The 20,384-nt window shown below is 48.3% G+C and overlaps 4 protein-coding genes across 6 annotated transcripts in view; 2 read left to right on the top strand and 2 right to left on the bottom strand.

Annotated features, from left to right (window-relative positions):
• TKTL1 (transketolase like 1) overlaps positions 1 to 7,291 on the bottom strand; it is a 32,656-nt gene extending 25,365 nt beyond the window's left edge. The window contains exons 1-2 of the mRNA XM_050775432.1: positions 6,911 to 7,291; positions 30 to 147 (exon numbers count right to left, since the gene is read on the bottom strand). Of these exons, the coding sequence (XP_050631389.1) occupies positions 30 to 147; positions 6,911 to 7,044 (252 nt within the window). The 5' untranslated portion in view covers positions 7,045 to 7,291. The remainder of the gene's footprint in view (positions 1 to 29; positions 148 to 6,910) is intronic.
• LOC126945506 (emerin-like) overlaps positions 1 to 20,384 on the bottom strand; it is a 365,730-nt gene that overhangs the window by 74,595 nt on the left and 270,751 nt on the right. The gene's annotated exons all lie outside the window — the stretch shown is intronic.
• Positions 1 to 20,384, top strand: part of MECP2 (methyl-CpG binding protein 2) — a 208,665-nt gene that overhangs the window by 41,575 nt on the left and 146,706 nt on the right. The gene's annotated exons all lie outside the window — the stretch shown is intronic.
• TEX28 (testis expressed 28) overlaps positions 7,471 to 20,384 on the top strand; it is a 24,455-nt gene continuing 11,541 nt past the window's right edge. The window contains exons 1-3 of one of the 2 annotated variants that reach the window (XM_050775480.1): positions 7,471 to 7,639; positions 10,993 to 11,092; positions 14,383 to 15,110. In XM_050775480.1, coding sequence (XP_050631437.1) covers positions 11,081 to 11,092; positions 14,383 to 15,110 — 740 coding nt within the window. In that variant the 5' untranslated portion in view covers positions 7,471 to 7,639; positions 10,993 to 11,080. The other variant, XM_050775479.1, reaches the window with a different exon arrangement.

Raw genomic sequence — 20,384 nt, 5'->3', positions numbered from 1 at the left:
ACAGCAGCCCTGGGCTCCCCCCGGCATACCTTTGCGAGGACAAATCGGTCGTTGTCTGGATTCTCTGGATCTGACTGCTTGTACCTCATGATGTAGAAGAACAGCACAGACATGATCTCGGCAGAACTGCTACAGGATGTAGGGTGGCTGAAAGACAGACACGACACTGGTCATTTCTCACAGAAACTAGTTCCTAACACGTGATCTTGGCACATGGTCTCCTCATAGAAGCAGTCATTTCTCCCAGCCCGGGAAGAATCCAACCAAGGGTAAGGAATGCAGGGCTCACGGGCTGGAAGGGTGCTTTAAAGCCCAGTAACCTCACCACCCCTCCCCGTGCGCACAGCGAGGCCAGCTCCTAACAGCAGAGCACTGTGGACTCAGGGCAAGTTTCCTTCATGCCTCTGACGTGAGTATTCTTTCACACGCTTAAATTCATTTGTGGCCTTTCCACATGCCGAGGAACTTTCAGGAGCATTGCTAACCAGAAATGCCATGAAGAGCCCATTCTACTTTCTACAATGAATTTCTTTTAGGAAGTGAATGGTGACATACTGAGAAATTTGTCATGGTAGAGTAACTGAGGACCTTTCTGAGTGTTGGCAAAGTAACTGCTGCTCTTAGAAAGCGGCCTGCATGTGAGTCCAGCCAGGTCCTAATTAATTAAAAAGGGGGAAGGGACAAGACACAGCAGGGGAGAAAACCAACTCTCTGGAGCTCTGCCCAGCTGTAAGTAAAAAAAGATGTTAGGCCCAGCTCATATTAATAATCTCTCATTTCAAATTTCACTAAGAAAGTCCCCATTAAGAAAATGGGGACTTAGACTGGGCACGGTGGCTCACGCCTGTAATCCCAGCACCTTGGGAGGTCGAGGCGGGCGGATCACCTGAGGTCGGGAGTTCGAGACCAGCCTGACCAACATGGAGAAACCCCATCTCTACTAAAAAAAAAAAAAAAAAAAAAAAAGTGTGGTGGCACATGCCTGTAATACCAGCTACTTGGGAGGCTGAGGCAGGAGAATCACTTGAACCCGGGAGGCAGAGTTTGCAGTGAACCGAGATCACGCCATTGCACTCCAGCCTGGGCAACGAGAGCAAAATTCCATCTCGGAAAAAAACAAAAGAAAAAGAAAATGGGACTAAAACCTCTTGCTTTGCAAACATCCTCTAAGTGGATGATTTAGATTTAAAAGCCACACAGATCCCTCGAGAAAATGCAGCCATCTGTTACTAATTTTGAAGGTGAAGGGAACAAAATGAACATGTACAAAAAATTCAGACAATATATGGTTCTTAACTGCATCCACACTGTCCTTTTACTATCTAGCTCAGGCTCTGGAGCAAGATTTATTTTATTTACTTATCTTTTGAGACACAGTCTCACTCTGCCGCCCAGGCTGGAGTACAGTGGTGCTATCTCGGCTCACTGCAACCTCCGCCTTCTGCGTTCAAGTGATTCTCCTGCCTCAGCCTCCCAAGTATCTGGAATTACAGACGTGCACCACCACGCCCGGCTGATTTTTGCATTTTTAGTAGAAACAGGGTTTCACCATGTTGGCTAGGCTGGTCTCAAACTCCTGACCTCAGGTGATCCACCCCACCTTAGCCTCCCAAAGTGCTGGGATTACAGGCATGAGCCACCGCAGCCGGCCAACAAGATTTAAAAAGACATATTGTACTAAATATTTTCTCTAACCGCAATGGGATGAGGTTAGAAATCAATAATAGATGGAAAACTGGAAAATTGACAAATTTGTGAAAATTAAGCAACACACTCTCACACAACCAAAGAGCAATGGCGAAATAAAGGGCATCCACATTGGAGAAGAGGAAGTCAAACTAGTGCTGTAACACTGATGATACAATCAGACAGCTAGAAAACCCTAGGCCAGGCGCAGTTGGCTCATGTCTGTAATTCCAGCACTTTGGGAGGCCGAGATGGGCGGACCACCTGAGGTTAGGAGTTCAAGACCAGCCTGGCCATGGTCTGGTGAAACCCCATCTCTATTAAAAATACAAAAATTAGCTGGGTGCGGTGGCGCACACCTGTAGTCGCAGCTACTCGGGTAAGGCAGGAGAATTGCTTGAACCTGGGAGGTGGAGGTTGCAGCGAGCTGAGATCATGCCACTGCACTTCAGTCTGGGTGACAGAAGCTCCATCAAAAACAAACAAAATCCTAAAGACTCATCCAAAAGACTCTTAAATCTGATAAACAAATTCAGTAGTCTCAGGTCACAAAATAAATGTACACAAATCAGTAGCACTAGACCGACAACAATCAAGCTTGAGAATCAAATCAAGAACTCAATCCCTTTCACAACAGCTGTAAACAACAACAACAACAAAACCCACCCTAGGAATATACTTAACCAAGGAGGTGAAAGGTACCTACAAGAAAAACTACAAAACACAGCTGAAAGACATCACAGATGACACAAACAGAAACATATCTCACGCTCATGGATAGGAAGAACCAGTATTGTGAAAATGGCAATACTGCCCAAAGCTATCTACAGATTCAATGCAATTCCCATCAAAATACACCATCGGGGTGGATGCAGTGGCTCACGCCTGTAATCCCAGCACTTTGGGAAGCTGAGGCGGGCGGATCACAAGGTCAAGAGATCGAGACCAGCCTGGCCAACATTGTGAAACCCCATCTCTACTAAAAATACAAAAATAAGCTGGGAGTGGTGGCATGTGCCTGTAGTTGCAGCTACTCGGGAGGCTAAGGCAGGAGAATCCCCTGAACCCGGGCAGCAGAGGTTGCAATGAGCCAAGATTTTGCCACTGCACTCCAGGCTGGGCGACAGAGCAAGACTCCATCTCAAGACGAAAACAAAACAAAACAAAAAACAAACAAAAAAAACAAGACAAAAAACCGAAAAATAATAGATCTACCATCTATCTACCATCCAATCCAGAAATTCCACTACTGGCTATCTACCCAAAAGAAAAAAGTCATTATATGAAAAAGGTACATGCACACACGTTTATAGGCAGCACAATTCACAACTGCAAAGATAAGGAACCAACCTAAATGCCCATCAACCAATGAGTAAAGAATGTGGTGTATATACAACATGGATACTACTCAGATATGAAAAACAACGTATTCTGCAGCAACTTGGGTGGAGCTGGAGGCCATTATTTTAAGTGAAGTAACTCAGGAATAGAAAACCATATACTGTATGTTTTCACTTGTAAGTGGAGCTAAGCTTTGGAGTGATATAATGGACTTTGGGGAGGAGAGTAAAGGGGGAGGGTAGGAAGGAAGTGAGGAATAAAAGACTACATGTTGGGAACAGCGTACACTGCTTGGGTGATGGGTACATTAAAATCTCAGAATTCACCAATATAGAAGTTATTCACATAATCAAAAACCACATATACCCCTAAAAGTACTAAAATTAAAAAAAGAAAATGAGAGGCTGGGTGCGGTGGCTCATGCCTCTAATCCCAGCACTTTGGGAGGCCGAGGTGGATGGATCACCTGAGGTCGGGAGTTCGAGACCAGCCTGACCAACATGGAGAAACCCCGTCTCTACTAAAAATACAAAATTAGCTGGGCGTGGAGGTGCATGCGTGTAATCCCAGCTACTCAGGAGGCTGAGGCAGGAGAATTGCTTGAACCTGGGAGGCAGAGGTTGCGGTGAGCCTAGATCGCGCCATTACACTCCAGCCTGGGCAACAAAAGCAAAACTCCGTTTCAAAAAAAAAAAAAAAAAGAAAGAAAAATCCTTTAGGGACAAATGAAAACAGAAGCACAAAATACCAAAACCTATGGGATGCAGTAAAAGCAGTGCCAAGTGGGACATTTATAGCTGTAAACACATTTTTTAAAACCCCTCATATCTGGCCAGGTGTGGTAGCTCACACCTGTAATCCCAACACTTTGGGAGCCGAAGCAGGCAGATCACTTGAGGCCAGGGGTTCGAGACCAGCCTGGCCAACATGGAGAAACTCTATCTCTAGCCTGGGCGACACAGCAAGACTCTGTCTCAAAAAGTAACAATAAATAACCCTTCAAATCAACAACCTAACTTTACAACTTAAGTACTAAACTCAAAGCTAGCAGGAGAAAGAAATTAAAAAGATCAAAGCACAAATAAAACAGACTAAGAAAATAGAAAAAATCAGTGAAACCAATTTTTTTTTTCTTTTTGAGACAGGGTCTCACTTTGTCACCCTGGCTGGAGTGTAGAACACAAATATGGCTCACTGCAGCCTCAAGCAATCTTTCCACCTCAGCCTTCCAAGTAGCTGGGACTATAGGTGCTTGCCATGTCTAGCCAATTGTTGTATTTTTGGCAGAGACGGGGTTTCCCCATGTTGGCCAGGCTTGTCCTGAACTCTTGAGCTCAAGCGATCCAGCTGCCTTGGCCTCCTAAAGTGCTGAGATTACAGGCATGAGCCACCTCTCCCAGCCAAAGCTGGTTCTTTATAAAAGGTCAACAAAACTAGCTATTAATAGATGGGCAGGGCACCGTGGTGTGCACCTGTAGTTCCAGCTACTCAAGAGGCTGAGAGGCAGGAGAGTCGCTTGAAGCCCAGGAGAGTTCGAGGCTGCAGTGAACTATGATTGCACCACTGCACTCCAGCCTGGGTGAAAGAGCAAGACCCTGCCTCGAAAAAAAAAAAAAAAAAAAAAAAAAAAAGTTCATCAAGTTAAAGTGGGGTCACTAATACCGCTTCTACGGAAATAAAAAAGGTGACAGTGTACTATGAATAATTGCATGCCAACAAATGGGTTAATCTACAATAGATAAATTCCTAGAAACAGAAAGCCTCACAAGACTTAATCAGCACAAGAAAATCTGAATAGACCTACAACTAACTAGTAAGGAGACTACAGCAGTAATAAAAAAAACTCCCAATAAATAAAAGCCTCATAGGCAATTATTACCAAACATTTAAAGAAAAATTAACAACAATCTTCTTCAAACTCCTCAAAAAAAAATTTTTTTTTTCTCTACAATGTCTTGCTTCCTCTGTTGCCCAGGCTGTTGTACAGTGGCGCAAACTCAGTTCACTGCAAACTCTGTCCCCCGCGTAGCTGGGACTACAGGTACGTGCCACCACGCCCAGCTAATTTTTGTAACATTCTGCAGAGGCTTGCCATCTTGCCCAGGTTGATTCAATGCAATTCCCATCAAAATATACCATGGCTCACACAATCCTCCTGCCTTGGCCTCCCAAAGTGCTGGGATTACAGGTGGGAGCCACCACGCCCGACCTTTCAAAAAATTTAAGATGGAACACTTTGAAACTCATCCCATGAAGCCAGCATTACACTTTGATAACAAAAGCAAACACTACAATAAAACCATAGACCAGGCCGGGCGCGGTGGCTCACGCCTGTAATCCCAGCACTTTGGAAGGCCGAGGTGGGTGGATCACGAGGTCAGGAGATCGGGACCATCCTGGCTAACACGGTGAAACCCCGTCTGTACTAAAAAATAGAAAAAATTAGCCGGGCGTGGTGGCGGGTGCCTATAGTCCCAGCTACTCGGGAGGCTGAGGCAAGAGAATGGTGTCGACCCGGGAGGTGGAGCTTGCAGTGAGCAGAGACTGCACTACTGAACTCTAACCTGGGGGACAGAGTGATATTCCATCTCAAAACAAACAAAAAACCAAAACAAACAAAAAGAATCATAGACCAATATCCATTATACTGAAGCAAAAACCATCAACTGCATACTAGCAAATCCAACAGCTCATTTTTGTTCCAATTCGTACTCAATTGCCAGTTTCTTTTACTTTAATTTTTTTTTTTTTTTTTTTGAGGCAGGGTCTCACTGTTTCCCAAGCTGAATTCGAACTCCTGGACTCAAGCGATCCTCCCGCCTCAGGCCCCACGTACTGAGACTGCAGGCCTGAGCCACCGCGCTCAGCTAGGTTTAACTTTTTTTTCCTTGAGACAGAGTCTCGCTCTCGCCCAGGCTGGAGTGCGGTTGCGCAATCTCAGTTCACTGAAACCTGACCCTCTCAGCCTCCCGCGTAGCTGGGACTACAGGCACGTGCCACCACGCCCAGCTAATTTTTGTAACATTTTGTACAGAGGCTCGCCATCTTGCCCAGGCTGATTTCTAACTAGTTTCTAGGCTCACACGATCCGCCTGCCTCGGCTTCCCTAAGTGCTTGGGATTACAGGTGGGAGCCACTACACCTGGCCACTCCAAAAAATTTAAGATGGAACACTTTGAAACATCCTATGAAGCCAGCATTACACTTTGATACCAAAACCAAATACTACAATACAACTAGAGACAAATATCCCTCAAACTGATGCAAAAACCATCAACCGCATATACCAGCAAACCCAACAAAAAGCAACCCTCCCACCTCAGCCTCCCGAATAGCTGGGAGTGCAGGCGCGTGCCCCCATGCCCAACTCATTTTTTATTTTCATTTTTTGGTAAGAGACGGCGTTTCACCACGTTGCCCAGGTTAGAATTTTAATTGCTTTTTCTCCTCACATCCTGGGTTAGGGTTGCTCATTCACCCTCAGGGATCCACTACAACTGCTTACCCGGGAAGCCGTGCTCCCCGCTAAAATGAAAACCACAACTAGCCCGATTTGATCCCAACAACATCCCTCTGCCACCTCAGTCCGGTCTGGATCCTCGCCTCCCAACTGGGGATCTTGGGGACCTCCAGAACTTTGGCCAGGGGTAAATGAGGGGCAGGTTCCAGAGCCTGTGGCCGACCGACCAACCGACCGACCCTTGGGTTAGCGGGAAGAGTGCCTCGCCGCCATCTAGGGTGCTCGGCCCGCCCCAACAGCCCAAGACAGGGCATCTACGACAGAGCCCATTGCACCTCTGAGGGCTCTCCCTTCACCACACGGCCTCATGGCCACCAGGCCCGTGGCCCCTGCACGACCCAGACTTCAATGAGGAGAACTTACCCGGAGCTCGTGGAGCATGTAGCCCTGATGGAATGGATTCGCAAGCGGCTGGCCATATCTCTCAGCACCCGCAAGGTGCCCCCGTCGGGTCTGGCCTCCTCCGGCAACTCAGCGCTCGCCTCAGCATCCGCCATTAATCCAATCCCTTAGGTGTCTGAAGACCCAGTCCGAACCCTCCGGCGTCTGAAGAGCGAATGGTGCCGGCGGGCTGCCCAGCGCCTTTATGTGATGTCGGCGTGGCTCCCTCCGCGTGCTGCGTGCTGCTCCCTCCGCGTGCCGCTCCCTCCGCGTGCCGCTCCCTCCTCGTGCCGCTTCTTCCGCAAGCAATTCAAGGGATCTGGAATGTTTGTGACTTGCATGTGCAAAAGTTATTGAAAATAGTCCCTTTCTCATCTTCTCTCATGCTAGCAATGCCAAAAGGGCTCCCTCCGCGCGGGTGCAGGGTCTTCTTTCTATGCGCAAAAAGTTCCGGCACTAGCTGTGTGGTGCGGCATGTGTCACGTGGTGATGCTGCACGCGGCACGTGCAGCCGCAACCGTAAAGCAAGGGGGGAGGTGCTGTGGCGCATTTTTTTTTTGCTTTAAATGGTAACCCCTCCCCCACAACAGCCCGGGCTGTGGCGGGAGCAGGCGGAGGGAAGGAATGCTCAGGGTTCTGAGACCAGTGGTGCCTGCGCCAGCCTCCTCTTTCTAGAACATTCTATGAGGCAAGCCCCATGTGATTGTTGAGGTGAGGTTAGCCCATTGCCAGACTGTGACGTGACCGTGACTTGAGTGAACCCTGGTAACTAGGAAATGTGCTCGCCCTCTGTCTGAAATGCCCCATGTCCGGTGGTGCCTGCGCTAGCCCCCATGTCGGTCTCAGAGAACCTTCTCCCTACCTCTGAGGTGACCTACCGACCTAGAACTAGCATGGCTCCCAACGGCCCCAGCTCTACAGCCCTGTGCCCAAGTCCAGACATTCGGGATCCCAAGTACTGTGTGTCGGTTCAAAAATGCCGAATTTCTATGTGAGCTCAAGTCAGGCCACCTGGTCACGCCACAGGCTGAATGCCCCTTGGGCTCCCATGGTTAAAGGGAACGTGCGTTTACATTTTTTTTTTTTTTTTTTTTTTTTTTTTTTTTTTTTTTTGAGACAGAGTCTCGCCCTGTCGCCCAGTCTGGAGTGCAGCGGCTCGATCTTAGCTCTTTGCAACCTCCGCCTCCTGGGTTCAAGCGATTCTCCTGCCTCAGCCTCCTGAACAGCTGGGATTACAGGCGTGCGCCACCACGCCTGACTAATTTTTTGTATTTTTAGTAGAGACGGGGGTTTCACCGTGTTGGCAAGGTTGGTCTCAAACTCCTGACCTCAGGTTATCTGCCAAACTCGACCTCCCAAAGTGTTGGGATTACAGGTGTGAGCCAGCGCACCAGGCTGTGGTGGGCACCTGTAGTCCCAGCTACTGGGAGTCTGAGGCGGGAGAATCGGTTGAACCCGGAAGGCGGAGGTTGCAGTGAGCCAAGATGGCGCCACTGCACTCCAGCCTGGGCTACAGAGCAAGACTCCGTCTGAAAAAAAAAAAAAAGTGGCTGGGCACAGTGGCACACACCTGTAATCCCAGCACTTTGAGAGGCCAAGGTGGGTGGATCACCTGAGGTCAGGAGTTTGCGACCAACCTGACTAACATGGTGAAACCACATTTCTACTAAATACAAAAAAATTAGCTGGGCATAGTGGCGCATACTTGTACTCCGAGCTACTTGGGAGGCTGAGACAGGAGAATCACTTGTACCTGGGAGGTCGAGCTTGCGTTGAGCCAAGATCGAGCCATTGCACTCCAGCCTGGGCAACAAGAGCAAAACTCCGTCTCAAGAAAAAAATTTAACACGCCACCTAATTGCGATAAAAAAAAAAAAAAAAAAAAAAAACCCCTGAACCTGTTTAGATTCCCACTTGCAGAGTATGTGACATCGCCTTCTGCTACATTCTCACCAGCCCTAGACGTTGTTAGGCTTTTTAATTTTTGGTGTTCTGGTGGATGAGAAAATAGTATTTAATCGTTGCTTTTCGTTTACTATTCCCTGATCACCTTGCAATTACACGTTTTTTCATAGGTTTTACTGCCTTTCGTTTTTCGTCTTGTCTGAGATGTCCGTGGCTACCGTTTAACGTCTTTATATTGGGTTATTTGCTCTTAGTTTACTGATTTGCAGTTCTTTATATATGTGATGATTAGCCCTTTATCTATTAGATATATTTCAAGCTTTGTTTTTCTTATTTGTTTGCTTTTATTTATTTATTTATTATTTATTTATTTATTTATTTTTAACTTTTTGAGACGGAGTCTCGCTCTGTCACTCAGGCTGGAGTGCAGTGGTGTGATCTCGGTTCACTGCAAGCTCCGCCTCCCAGGTTCATGCCATTCTTCTGCCTCAGCCTCTTGAGTAGCTGGGACTACAGGTGCCCACCACCACGCCCGGTTAATTTTTTGTATATTTAGTAGAGACGGGATTTCACCGTGTTAGCCAGGATGGCCTTGATCTCCTGACCTCGTGATCCGCCCCCCTCAGCCCCCCAAAGTGCTGGGATTACAGGCGTGAGCCACCGCGTCCAGCCTATTTATTTATTTTTTGAGATGGGATCTCAGTCTGCCACCCTGGCTGGAGGGCAGTGGTGCGATCACGGCAGCCTCGACATCCCCGGGATCAAGTGATCCTGCCGTGTCAGCCTCCTGGGTAGCTGGGACTGCAGGTGTGCACCACCACTCCAGGATAATTTTTGCATTAATTATTTTTTAATAGAGACAGGGGTTTCGCCATGTTGCCCAGGCTGGTCTCGACCTCCTGGGCTCAAGAGATCCACCCACCTTGGCTTCCAAAGTGCTGGGATTACAGGCATGAGCCAGCATACCCAGCCCTTGTTTTTGTTTGTTTGTTTTGTTTTGTTTCCCGTTTCTTTCATTTTTTAAAAAATTATTATTAATCAAGTCCCATTTTTTTCTCCCCTTGGTTATTTGAATGTTATGTACATATGTAGCTTCTTTTCTAGTGATTACTTTTTTTTTTTTTTTGGAGACAATCTCACTCTGTCAGCCGGGCTGGAGGGCAGTGGTGCAATCTCGGCTCACTGCAACCTCCGTCTCCCGGGCTCAAGCAATTCTCCTGCCTCAGCCTTCCCAGTAGCTGGGATTACAGGGGTGTGCCTCCAAGCCCAACTAATTTTTGTATTTTTAGTAGGGACAGTGTTTCACAATGTTGACCATACTGGTCTCAAACTCCTGACCTCAAGTGATCCATCCGCCTTGGCTGCTCAAAGTGCTGGGATTACAGGCGTGAGCCACCACATACCGCTCCCTTTTTTTTTTTTTTTTTTTTTTTGAGACAAGTTCTCACTCACTCTGTTGCTCAGGTTGAAGGGCAGTAGCACAGTCACAGGTCACTGTAGCCTCTACTTGCTGGGCACAAGTGATCCTCCTGCCTCAGCATCCTGAGTAGCTGGGACCACAGGTGCACACCACTGCCCTGGCAAGACTTGCTTTTTAAACAGTTAATGAATTCTTAGATTTGTCAATGGTGTACTGAACTCTTTCATGTCTAAAAATGTCTTTAACCCCACAGTAGACAGTTGGGGTGTAGAATTTTAGGCTGGGAAATCATCTTTCCCTCAGAATTTTGAAGGCAGCACTTCATTGTCTTTTTTTTTTTTTTTTTTTTTTTTTTTTAAGATGGAGTCTTGCTCTGTCGCCCAGGCTAGAGTGCAGGGGCGTCATCTCGGCTCACTGCAACCTCTGCCTCTTGGGTTCAAGTGATTCTCTTGCCTCAGCCTCCCGAGTAGCTGGGATTACAGGCACCCACCACCATGCCCGGCTAAGTTTTGTATTTTTAGCAGAGACAGAGTTTCCTCATGTTGGTCAGGCTGGTCTCAACTGTTGACTTCAAGTGATCTGCCTGCCTGGGCTTCCCAGAGTGCTGGGATTACAGGCGTGAGCCACCGTGCCCAGCCAGTACTTCATTGTCTTCTAGTTCCCCATGCTGTTGCTGAAGTCTGAAGCCATTCTGACTTCTGATTCTTTGAATGTGACCTATTTTTTTTCTCTCTGGCAGTTATTCTCTCAGCGTGTCGAAGGTATCAGTCAACTATCTTCTGGATTGCATTGATGCTATTGAGAAGGCAGCCTGCAGTCGAAAAGTCATGGTTTTAAAGGTAATCAGCTTTTTTCCTCTGGCTGCTTTTAACATCTTGTGTCGGCCGGGTGCAGTGGCTCATGCTTGTAATCCCAGCACTTTGGGAGGCCGAGGCGGGTGGATCATTTGAGGTCAGGAGTTCCAGACCAGCCTGGCCAACATGGTGAAACACTCTCTCTACTAAAAATACAAAAATTAGCTGGGCATAGTGGCGGGCGCCTGTAATCCCAGCTACTTGGGAGGCTGAGGCAGGAGAATCGCTTAAACCCGGGAGGCAGAGGTTGCAGTGAGCCGAGATCACACCACTGCACTCTGGCCTGGGCAACAAGAGCGAAACTCTGTTTAAAAAAAAAAAAAAAATCTTGTGCCTAGGTGTGGACCTATTTCTGTCTTCCCTGCTTAGGATTTATTGGGCTTCTTGAATTTGTGAATTTGTGTCTTTCTTCAGTTCTGGAAAGTTCTTAGGGAGTTATCTCTTAAAATATTGCTGCTGCGGCTGGTCATGGTGGCTCATGCCTATAATCCCAGCACTTTGGGAGGCCGAAGAGGGTGGATCACCTGAGGTTGAGAGTTTGAGAACAGCCTTGCCAACATGGTGAAACCCCATCTCTACTAAAAATACAAAAGAATTAGCTAGGCGTGGTGGCACGCACCTGTAGTTCCAGCTACTCGTGAGGCTGAGGCACGAGAATTGCTTGAACCCGGGCAGCAGAGGTTGGCAGTGAGCCGAGATCGTGCCATGACACTCCAGCCTAGGCAACAGAGTGTGACTCCTTTTCAATAAAAAAAAAATTATATATATATTGCTGCTGCTTCATTCTCTCTGTCTTCTCTCTCTGGTATGACAATTGCATTTTTGTTAGACCTACTCACGCTACCTTCCATGTCTTCTATTTTTCAAGTTTTCTATTTTTTTGTGCCTCTGTGCTGCATTCTGCATACTCCTTCCTTCCTTCCTTCCTTCCTTCCTTCCTTCCTTCCTTCCTTCCTTCCTTCCTTCCTTCCTTTCTTTCTTTGATGGAGTTTTGCTCTTGTTGCCCAGGTTGGAGTGCAATGGTGCGATCTCAGCTCACTGCAACCTCTGCCTTCTGGGTTCAAGCGATTCTCCTGCCTCAGCCTCCGGAGTAGCTGGCATTACAGGCATGTGCTACCACACCTAGCTAAGTTTGTATTTTTGATGGAGATGGGGTTTCTCCATGTTGGTCAGGCTGGTCTTGAACTCCCGACCTCAGGTGATCCGCCTGCCTCGGCCTCCCAGAGTGCTGGAATTATAGGTGTGAGCCACCATGCCAGGCTTTTTTTTTGCATGGATGGGGTTTCACCCTGTTGGCCAGACTGGTCTTGGACTCCTGACCTCAAGTGATCTGCCCACCTCGGCCTCCCAAAGTGCTGGGATTACAGGCATGAGCCACCACACCTGGCCTATATTGAACATTTAAATAGTTTTAAAACTGTGAAATCTGGCATATGTATATAAAGGTGCAGAAAACATTGATGTATGTTTTAGGAAATAACGATAAGGTGAACACACATTTAACCACTACTCAGGCCAGGCACCGCAGCCTCCACTGTCACCCCAATCATAATCACCTTCTCCCGCCCTGGTGGGAACCACCATCCTGGGGTTTCTGTTGCCAGCATCCATGCTGCCCTTTATGCTTTCCTGCCGGCGTAGTCATCCCTATACAATATCGTTTAGTTTTGCCTGCTCTTGGAATTTGTGTAAATGGAACCATTTGTAGTATGGATTTTCTGTTTGGTTTCTTTTGTTGAGCATTATGCTTGTGAAATGTATTCATGTTTTTCAAGGCTGTAGTTCATTCTCATTGCCGTACAGTAGTATATTGTTGCATATATTACGGTTTACTTACACTTTCTGGGCAGGTGGTTTGTTGCTAGTTGTTGGATATTGGGAACATCAGTGTCTTTGTCTCCTGGGAATATTGCCTACGAATGCAGTTGCTGGATCATTTGGTATGCATGTCTTCAACTTTGTGATACTGTCAAGTGCTTTTCCAAGGTGGTGGTAGTACAAATTTGCTTCCCACCAGTAATGGTTGAGAGTTCCTGTTGCTCTATATCCTTGCCAACACTCATCATTGTTAGTCTGTCTGAGTTTGACCAATCTACTGGGTGCATAGTGGTACCACTTTGCGTTTTAAAAATTGAGGTATAGGCCAGACTCGGTGGCTCACACCTGTAATCCCAGCACTTTGGGAGGCTGAGGCGGGAGGATCACTTGAGGTCAGGAGTTGGAAACTAGCCTGGTCAACATGGTGAAACCCTGTCTCTACTAATAATACAAAAATTAGCTGGGCGTGGTGGTGCACACCTGTAATCCCAGCTACTCGGGAGGCTGAGGCATGAGAATTGCTTAAACCCGGGAGGTGAAGGTTGTAGTGAGCTGAGATTGCACCGCTGCACTCCAGTCTGGGTGACAGAGTGAGACTCCATCTCAAAAAAGAAAAAAAAAAAAAGTAGAAACAGAGCAGAGGCTGCACCTGAGCTGCCCCCCACCTCCGTCTCCTAGCTCCTTGCTCCCCAGTCTGCCCTGGTGGGCTGGGTTCCAGCTATGCTTCTCTTGCCATCTTTGTTTTAGAGGTAAGAAAACTGAGCCTCAGAGCAGTTTATTAACTTGCTCAAGGTCTCAGAGTGGTAGAGCCAGGATTTGAACTGGGCTCTTTGTCAAAGGCAACGTTAACCCCCTCACCATGTGAGAGACTCATTCTTTTGTGTTACAATAAAATTTTCTACCCTAGACTGTAAGCTGTATGAGATCAAGGAATGTATCTGGCTTCTGTACCACATGGTAGGCACTCAAAATATGTGTTGAATGAATGATTGGATGAATGAATGAACCTGTTAGGAGGCAAATCTCTCTGCCTAACCCTTCCTGTCTCCCTGGGAGTAGCAATACAGCAAGCTGTAAGGGTTAACGGAAATGTTTATTCCATAGTTTACAAGAACAGCTCTTTATAAGTGAGACCCACAATTGGTAATTTTTGGAAGAGAAAATAGGAGTGCAGTGCAAAAACAGGCAGATGTGGAAGGGAGTCTGGCCACCTGTCGGTCGTAGTGAGGCACAAAATGTAGAGCAAGGAGTCAGACGCTGAAAAGGAGGGGAGAGGAGCCCTGAAGATGAGCATCACCTCCCCAGTCTGCGTCGGACCCATCTTGAACGCACAAATCTTGCGTGTGTAAGTATCCATGCATATGTGGAGGTATTTTATGGAGTCATAACGTGTCCAATTCTCTCACACTTTGCGGCTCATAGAGCACCGTATTGTGATTTCTTGTTTCCCAATGTAGGCGGAACACACCAGGAGCCCCAGCGCAACCCTCCCCTCCAATGTGCCTTCATGCAGGTCCCTGTCATCCAGCGAAGACGGCCCCAGTGGCCCTTCCAGCCTCTCAGATGGGGGCCTAGCCCACAACTTACAGGATAGTGTCAGGCACCGCATCCTCTACCTCTCAGAGCAGCTGAGAGTGGAGAAGGCCAGTCGGGATGGCAACACCGTGAGCTACCTCAAGCTGGTGTCCAAAGCAGACCGGCACCAGGTGCCGCACATCCGGCAGGCCTTTGAGAAGGTGAACCAGCGCGCCTCTGCCACCATCGCCCAGATCGAGCACAGGCTCCGCCAGTGTCACCAGCAGCTCCAGGAGCTGGAGGAAGGCTGCAGGCCCAAGGGCTTACTGCTGATGGCAGAAAGCGACCCAGCCAACTGCGAGCCACCCAGCGAGAAGGCCCTGCTTTCAGAGCCCCCCATGCCGAGTGGGGAAGACAGGCCCGTCAACCTGCCCGATGCCAGCACACCCTTCACCGAGGAGAGTCGCTTCCAGAGCTCACAGCAGGGGATGCGCTTAGAGACGGAGGATGTGGCCCGGCAACAAAACCTGATATTGCAGAAGGTAAAGGAAGAGCTGGAAGAAGCCAAGAGGTTCCACATCAGCCTCCAGGCGTCCTATCACAGCCTAAAGGAGAGGTCTCTGACTGACCTGCAGCTGTTGCTGGAGTCCCTTCAGGAGGAGAAGTGTAGGTGAGGCCTTGGCTTTGGGGACTGGAAGCAGAGGAGGAACCGCTCCTGGGAGCCACTTCTGGGAGGGTGAAAGGGAGCCAGGACATGAGCCTGGAGAGCCAGGGTGAGGGGCCAGTTGGAAGAGCAGGTCCATGCTTCTCTTAGCGACTGGGCCCTGCCGTGGGGCGACCGGCCCTCTCCCTGCAGTCCCACACCTGCCTTGACCCTTGCTGGCGAAAATGCTCCAGCTCGGCGGCCCCTGCCAGGTGGTTGCAGCGGCACAGCGGCTGGCCCTGACTCTGTGGTGGCAGGAGACAACATGGGGGTGGCAAGAGTCCGGTAGACACCTGGCACTAGTTAGGGAGGTGGCGTCCTCTGGTCCCAGTCTGCCGGGAAGGTGGGAGTCAGGACCGGAGTCGCCTCGCCAGCTCTGGTCTCTTCACCCGTGCTCCTAGCTGAGCTGGGCACAGGTCGGGTCTCAGATACTTATTTCAAAAATGACTGCCTTCTGGTGAGTGCTTTCTTTGCGCCGTGCAGTAGCTCGATTTTCTTTTTCTTTTTCTCTTTTTTTGAGACGGAGTCTCGCTCTGTCGCCAGGCTGGAGTGCAGTGGCACGATCTCGGCTCACTGCAACCTCCACCTCCCAGGTTCAAGCGATTCTCCTGCCTCAGCCTCCCGAGTAGCTGGGACTATAGGCGTGTACCAGCACACCCGGTTATTTTTTGTATTTTTAGTACAGGCGGGGTTTCACCATGTTGACCAGGACGGTCTCAATCTCTTGACCTCGTGATCCGCCTGCCTCAGCCTCCCAAAGTGCTGGGATTACAGGCGTGAGCCACCGCACCCTGCCCTAGCTCGATTTTCTTTCCCTCTAAGATAAGGCTAGGGCCTACCAATTGGGGAAAAAAAAAAAAAAAAAAAAAAAAAAAAAAAAAAAGGCAAACTCAGTCTCTCAACGGATTCTCTCCATTCCGACTGGGACCGTTCTCTGGGTTTCCATGGGCCCTCAGGGGGTGTCACATTCTATCCCCCTCGCTGCAGTCTGTGGCTAATTAACGCCAGTCCCTCCAGAGTCCTGGCTAGGGAGGCAGTGACTCCCTTAGGTGAGCCAAGATTCTCAGCATTTGCATGAAAAGAAGAACTCCGCAGTCCTTTTAGTGCCTGATGCAGGGGAAGAGGCACGTGGGAATCATCCTCTTTAGTTTCCCCAGGGAAATTTTGCCAGTGTTTACATAGCCTAAGAATCTGTTAAAGGACAATCAAAGAATATTACAGGACAACCACTATCAATGAGATGACTAGTCAGAGTCACAGGTGTCTCTTGGAGGTTATTTTCATAGGACATGGCAACCAAATCTAAAATCTTGGGAGCATTAAAGACCCTTTTGCCAAAATCACACTTACCCAGTCAGCTTTCTATTAAGCAACAACAGAGTTTGGTGGCAGTTACAAACTTCCCCGTATGTTTCCAAACCGTATGGGTCAATGAGAATGCTGTGCTCGGGTAAACTCTTAACCCCTCTCAAATCCGAGTCTTTCACCCCCTCTTGATACAGGGGTGACTACCGGGGAGCAGGGCAATACCTCTCTCTCCCCCTCTCAGACTTTTGCTGCAAATTCCAGAAGCCTGCACTTCTGACCCAGTACCCCCCATTGGACTGTGACATGGGATTTCTGGTTGTTTGCTGCAGCAGCGAGCCTATCCTTACTAATGTTCGTCGTGAGCAGAAAAGCAGGTCTGCAGGGCCCAAATTTACTAGGAGGAGAAAGGGCTGATGATGATTTTTCACTGTTGTCACGGGCTCGTAACTGAGCTGGGGCACCAGGTTAAGCAGCATTGTTCTTTGGCCCTCAGACGCCTACTTTGTGGTTGGGGAAGCAGAGTCTCACAGAGGCACAAGCAGCCTATGTGGATGGTAAGAGTGGACCTGAGAGCGTTTCACCACACCCTGGCTGTGTGGCTAAGTTAGATGCAGGAGACACAGGAATTCATGGCATTATAAAAACATATACTTTCGTAAAATCTTCTTCAAAACTTTTACATGAGCTGGACGCAGAAGTGTTTCAACCAGCCAGGCCCCCTGTGACTGTTGCGTCCCTTCTGGTGCATCACAAACTGAGAAGCCACACTGCAAGTCCTGTGCTGTTTATCACAGTTAAATCCGTTTGCTTTCAAGAGGGCTGTAGTGGTTTTTACCATTCTGGTTTCTTTTTAATTTGGTCTTGGCACGTCTCTACTGAGCGTGGCCATAGCCGAGATACCCAGTCTCTAGGAGATCCCTGACCCGTGGGATCGTTAGGTTCGGATGTGTGTGTCAGGGGAGCCACAATGAGGAGGCAGATGAAAATGTATGTAACAGCGACATGGGCTGGGCGCGGGGGCTCACGCCTGTAATCCTAGCACTTTGGGAGGTTGAGGTGGGCAGATTGCTTGAGCTCAGGAGTTTGAGACCAGCCTGGGCAACATAGCGAGATCTTGTATCCACAAAAAATTCAAAGAAATTAGCTGGGCGTGATGGCGCGTGCCTGTAGTCACAGTTACTCAGGAGGCTGAGTGGCAGCGGGGATCCCTTGAGCCTGGGAGGTTGAGGCTGCAGTGAGTCATGATTGCACCACTGCACTCCATCCTGGGTGACAGAGCGAGACCCTGTGTCAAAAAACAAACAAACAAACAAACAAAACAGAAAAAAGAAATGTATGACTCAGATCGCAGAGACGTTAGGTGTGCTGATGGGAGGCAGAGGGGAAGTCTGGATGCAGCAGGGAGCTGATTGAGCTCATCAGTTGTGCAAGAGCGAAGCCCAGAACGAAGGGCGGGGAAGCTTCCGGGGCTGTGCCTGTATTAAGGTCGCAGGGTGTGAAGGGATCCCACAGGCTTTCCTGCGGGGGTTGCGGTTGGCTGGTTTAAAGAAAACATGCACAAAGGAGGAAACTGATTTACATGACTCTGGTGTTGAGCATTAGGTTTTATCGTGGTCAGCAGCCATGGAATGTGTTGGGTTTTGGGTCAGTGAGGTGAGGACCACATGAGCTATATCGCAAACAATCACATGGTAGGGAGGGACGGGTGTTATCTAGGGCAAAGGTGACAGGGTACAACTGCTAAAGTTGGATGCTGAGGCAGCAACTGTATTAAACACATTTATGACAAGCACTTTAAAAAATTGGTGTAGAATTCACACAATTTCACATAATGTGAAATTAACCATTTGGAAGCATGTAATTCAGTGCATTAAGTACATCTGCAGTGTGGTCCAACCGTCACGTCTGTACAGTTGTCTAACATTTTCATCACCCCAGAAGGAGACCTCCAGACTCACTATGCAGTCACTCCTAGCCTCGGCTCCAGGCGTTCCCTAATCTGCTTTCTGTCTCCGTGAGTTTGCCTCTTCCGGACTTTTCATATAAATGGGACCACACAATATGTGGGCTTTTGTGTCTAGCTTCTTTCGCCGTTTTCAAGGTTCATTCATGTTGTAGCATGTATCAGTACTTCATTCTCTTGATGGCTGACTTATATTCCAGTCCATGGGTAGACCACATTTTGTTTATCTGTCCGTCGGTGGATGGAGGTTTGAGTTGTTTCCACCTTTTGGCTATTGTGAGAAGCCCTGCCCTGAACACTCACATACATGCCACTTATTTGAATACCAGTTTTCAATTCTTTGGGGTCTATAATCAGGAGTAGAATTGCTGGACCCTGTGGTGACTCCAGGTGTAACGTTTAGAGGAGTCTTCCCACAGCAGCCGCGCCGCTCCACCTTCCCACCAGCAATGCTGAAGGCTTCCAGTTGCCTCACATCCTTGCCAACGTTTGTCGTTATCCTTTTTTTTTTTTTTTTTTTCCAACAGATGTCACTGTGAAGTGGTATCTCATTATGAGGGCTGGCTTTCTTTTTTATTTTTCCTGAGTCTTTCGATACGCAAAAGTTTGTTTTCTTTCTTTCTTTCTTTTTCTTTCTTTCTTTCTTTCTTTCTTTCTTTCTTTCTTTCTTTTCTTTCTTTTTCTTCTTTCTTTCTTTTTCTTTTTCTTTCTTCTTTCTGTCTCTCTTATTCTCTTTCTTTCTTTCTTTCTTTCGTTCTTTCGTTCGTTGTTTTTTTTTTTTCAGGGTCTCTGTTGCCCAGGCTGGAGCACAGTGATGCAATCATAGTTCACTGCAGCCTTGAACTCCTGGGCTCAAACGATCTTCCTGCCTCATCCTCCCGAGTAACTGGGAGTACAAAGCATGTGCCACCATGCCTGGCTAACTTTTAAAAAATTATTTGTAGAGATGGGATCTTGCTATGTTGCCCAGGCTGGTCTTGAACACCTGACCATGGCCTCCCCAAGTGCTGGGGTTACAGATGTGAGCCACTGTGCCTGGCCAGTTCTTACTTTTTAATACATTTTTTAAGTTGATTGTGGTAAAAAAAAAAAAAAAAAAAAAAAAAAAAAAAAAAAAAAAGGCGACATGGTATATTCTTTTTGATTCTGCAACGTGCAGGGTCTCTATCACAGCAACAATTAGACTCAGGAGGCTTGGGGCTGGGCTAGTGGCCCTGGGGTCTCCTCCTTCATGAGGTCTGGGTTTGTGGGTCCTTGCAGAGGACATTCCTGGGCCCTGGAAGGACTGTGACTGCTTCTGCTGGAGTTGCTTGAGGCCCCTGGTAACTCTCCCCTCTGTGTGCTGAGGAGAAGCACGGGCGTCGCGAACTTGATGCTTCTGGATGGAAGGGTCTTTGCCAAGCTTCTCTTTCTTTCTTGTGGAAATTGGGGGAGCTTCAGATCTCCAAGAAGATGCACAGTGAGTGGCCTGTCTCCTTGGCACAAGCCAGTCTCCTGGGGGACCAGAAGGCCCCGGTTCCTCAGCGTCTCTGTGGGTCAGGAGGAAAGAAGGCTTGAGAAACTCAGAAAATGTTCATTGGTAGAAGAGATGGCACCCAAGGAAGGCATGTGGAGCCTTCAAGTGAAAGTCTCGACTGGCCAGGTCTCATCTGGGCACCTTGCATGGAGAGTTGCAGGAGACCCCCTCTAGCCTCCTAATGAGCCAGGGGGCTCTGGGAGGGTCTGGGGGTCCTTCTCCCTCTCTTACAGGATGTACAGCTGACTTCTGCTTGATGGTGAAAGGCAGTCAGGTTTCAGGCTTGGCCCCGTAGACAGGGCATGGACAAGTCCTGGAGTTGGGGGTGTGGTGCCAGCAAAACCATCTTTACTCTCTGGGGTCCATAGCCAGTCCCAGCCTGCCCAGCCCACCCTCCTCCTTCACCCTTGTAGCCCTAGTGGTGAATGCCTGGGGTAGATGGGTTGCTGGGACA

The sequence above is a fragment of the Macaca thibetana genome, chromosome X, assembly GCF_024542745.1.
Source record: "Macaca thibetana thibetana isolate TM-01 chromosome X, ASM2454274v1, whole genome shotgun sequence".
NCBI lineage: Eukaryota > Metazoa > Chordata > Mammalia > Primates > Cercopithecidae > Macaca > Macaca thibetana.
The sequence above is the reverse complement of the archived record's forward strand: the minus strand, read 5'-3'. Positions and strand labels throughout refer to the sequence as shown.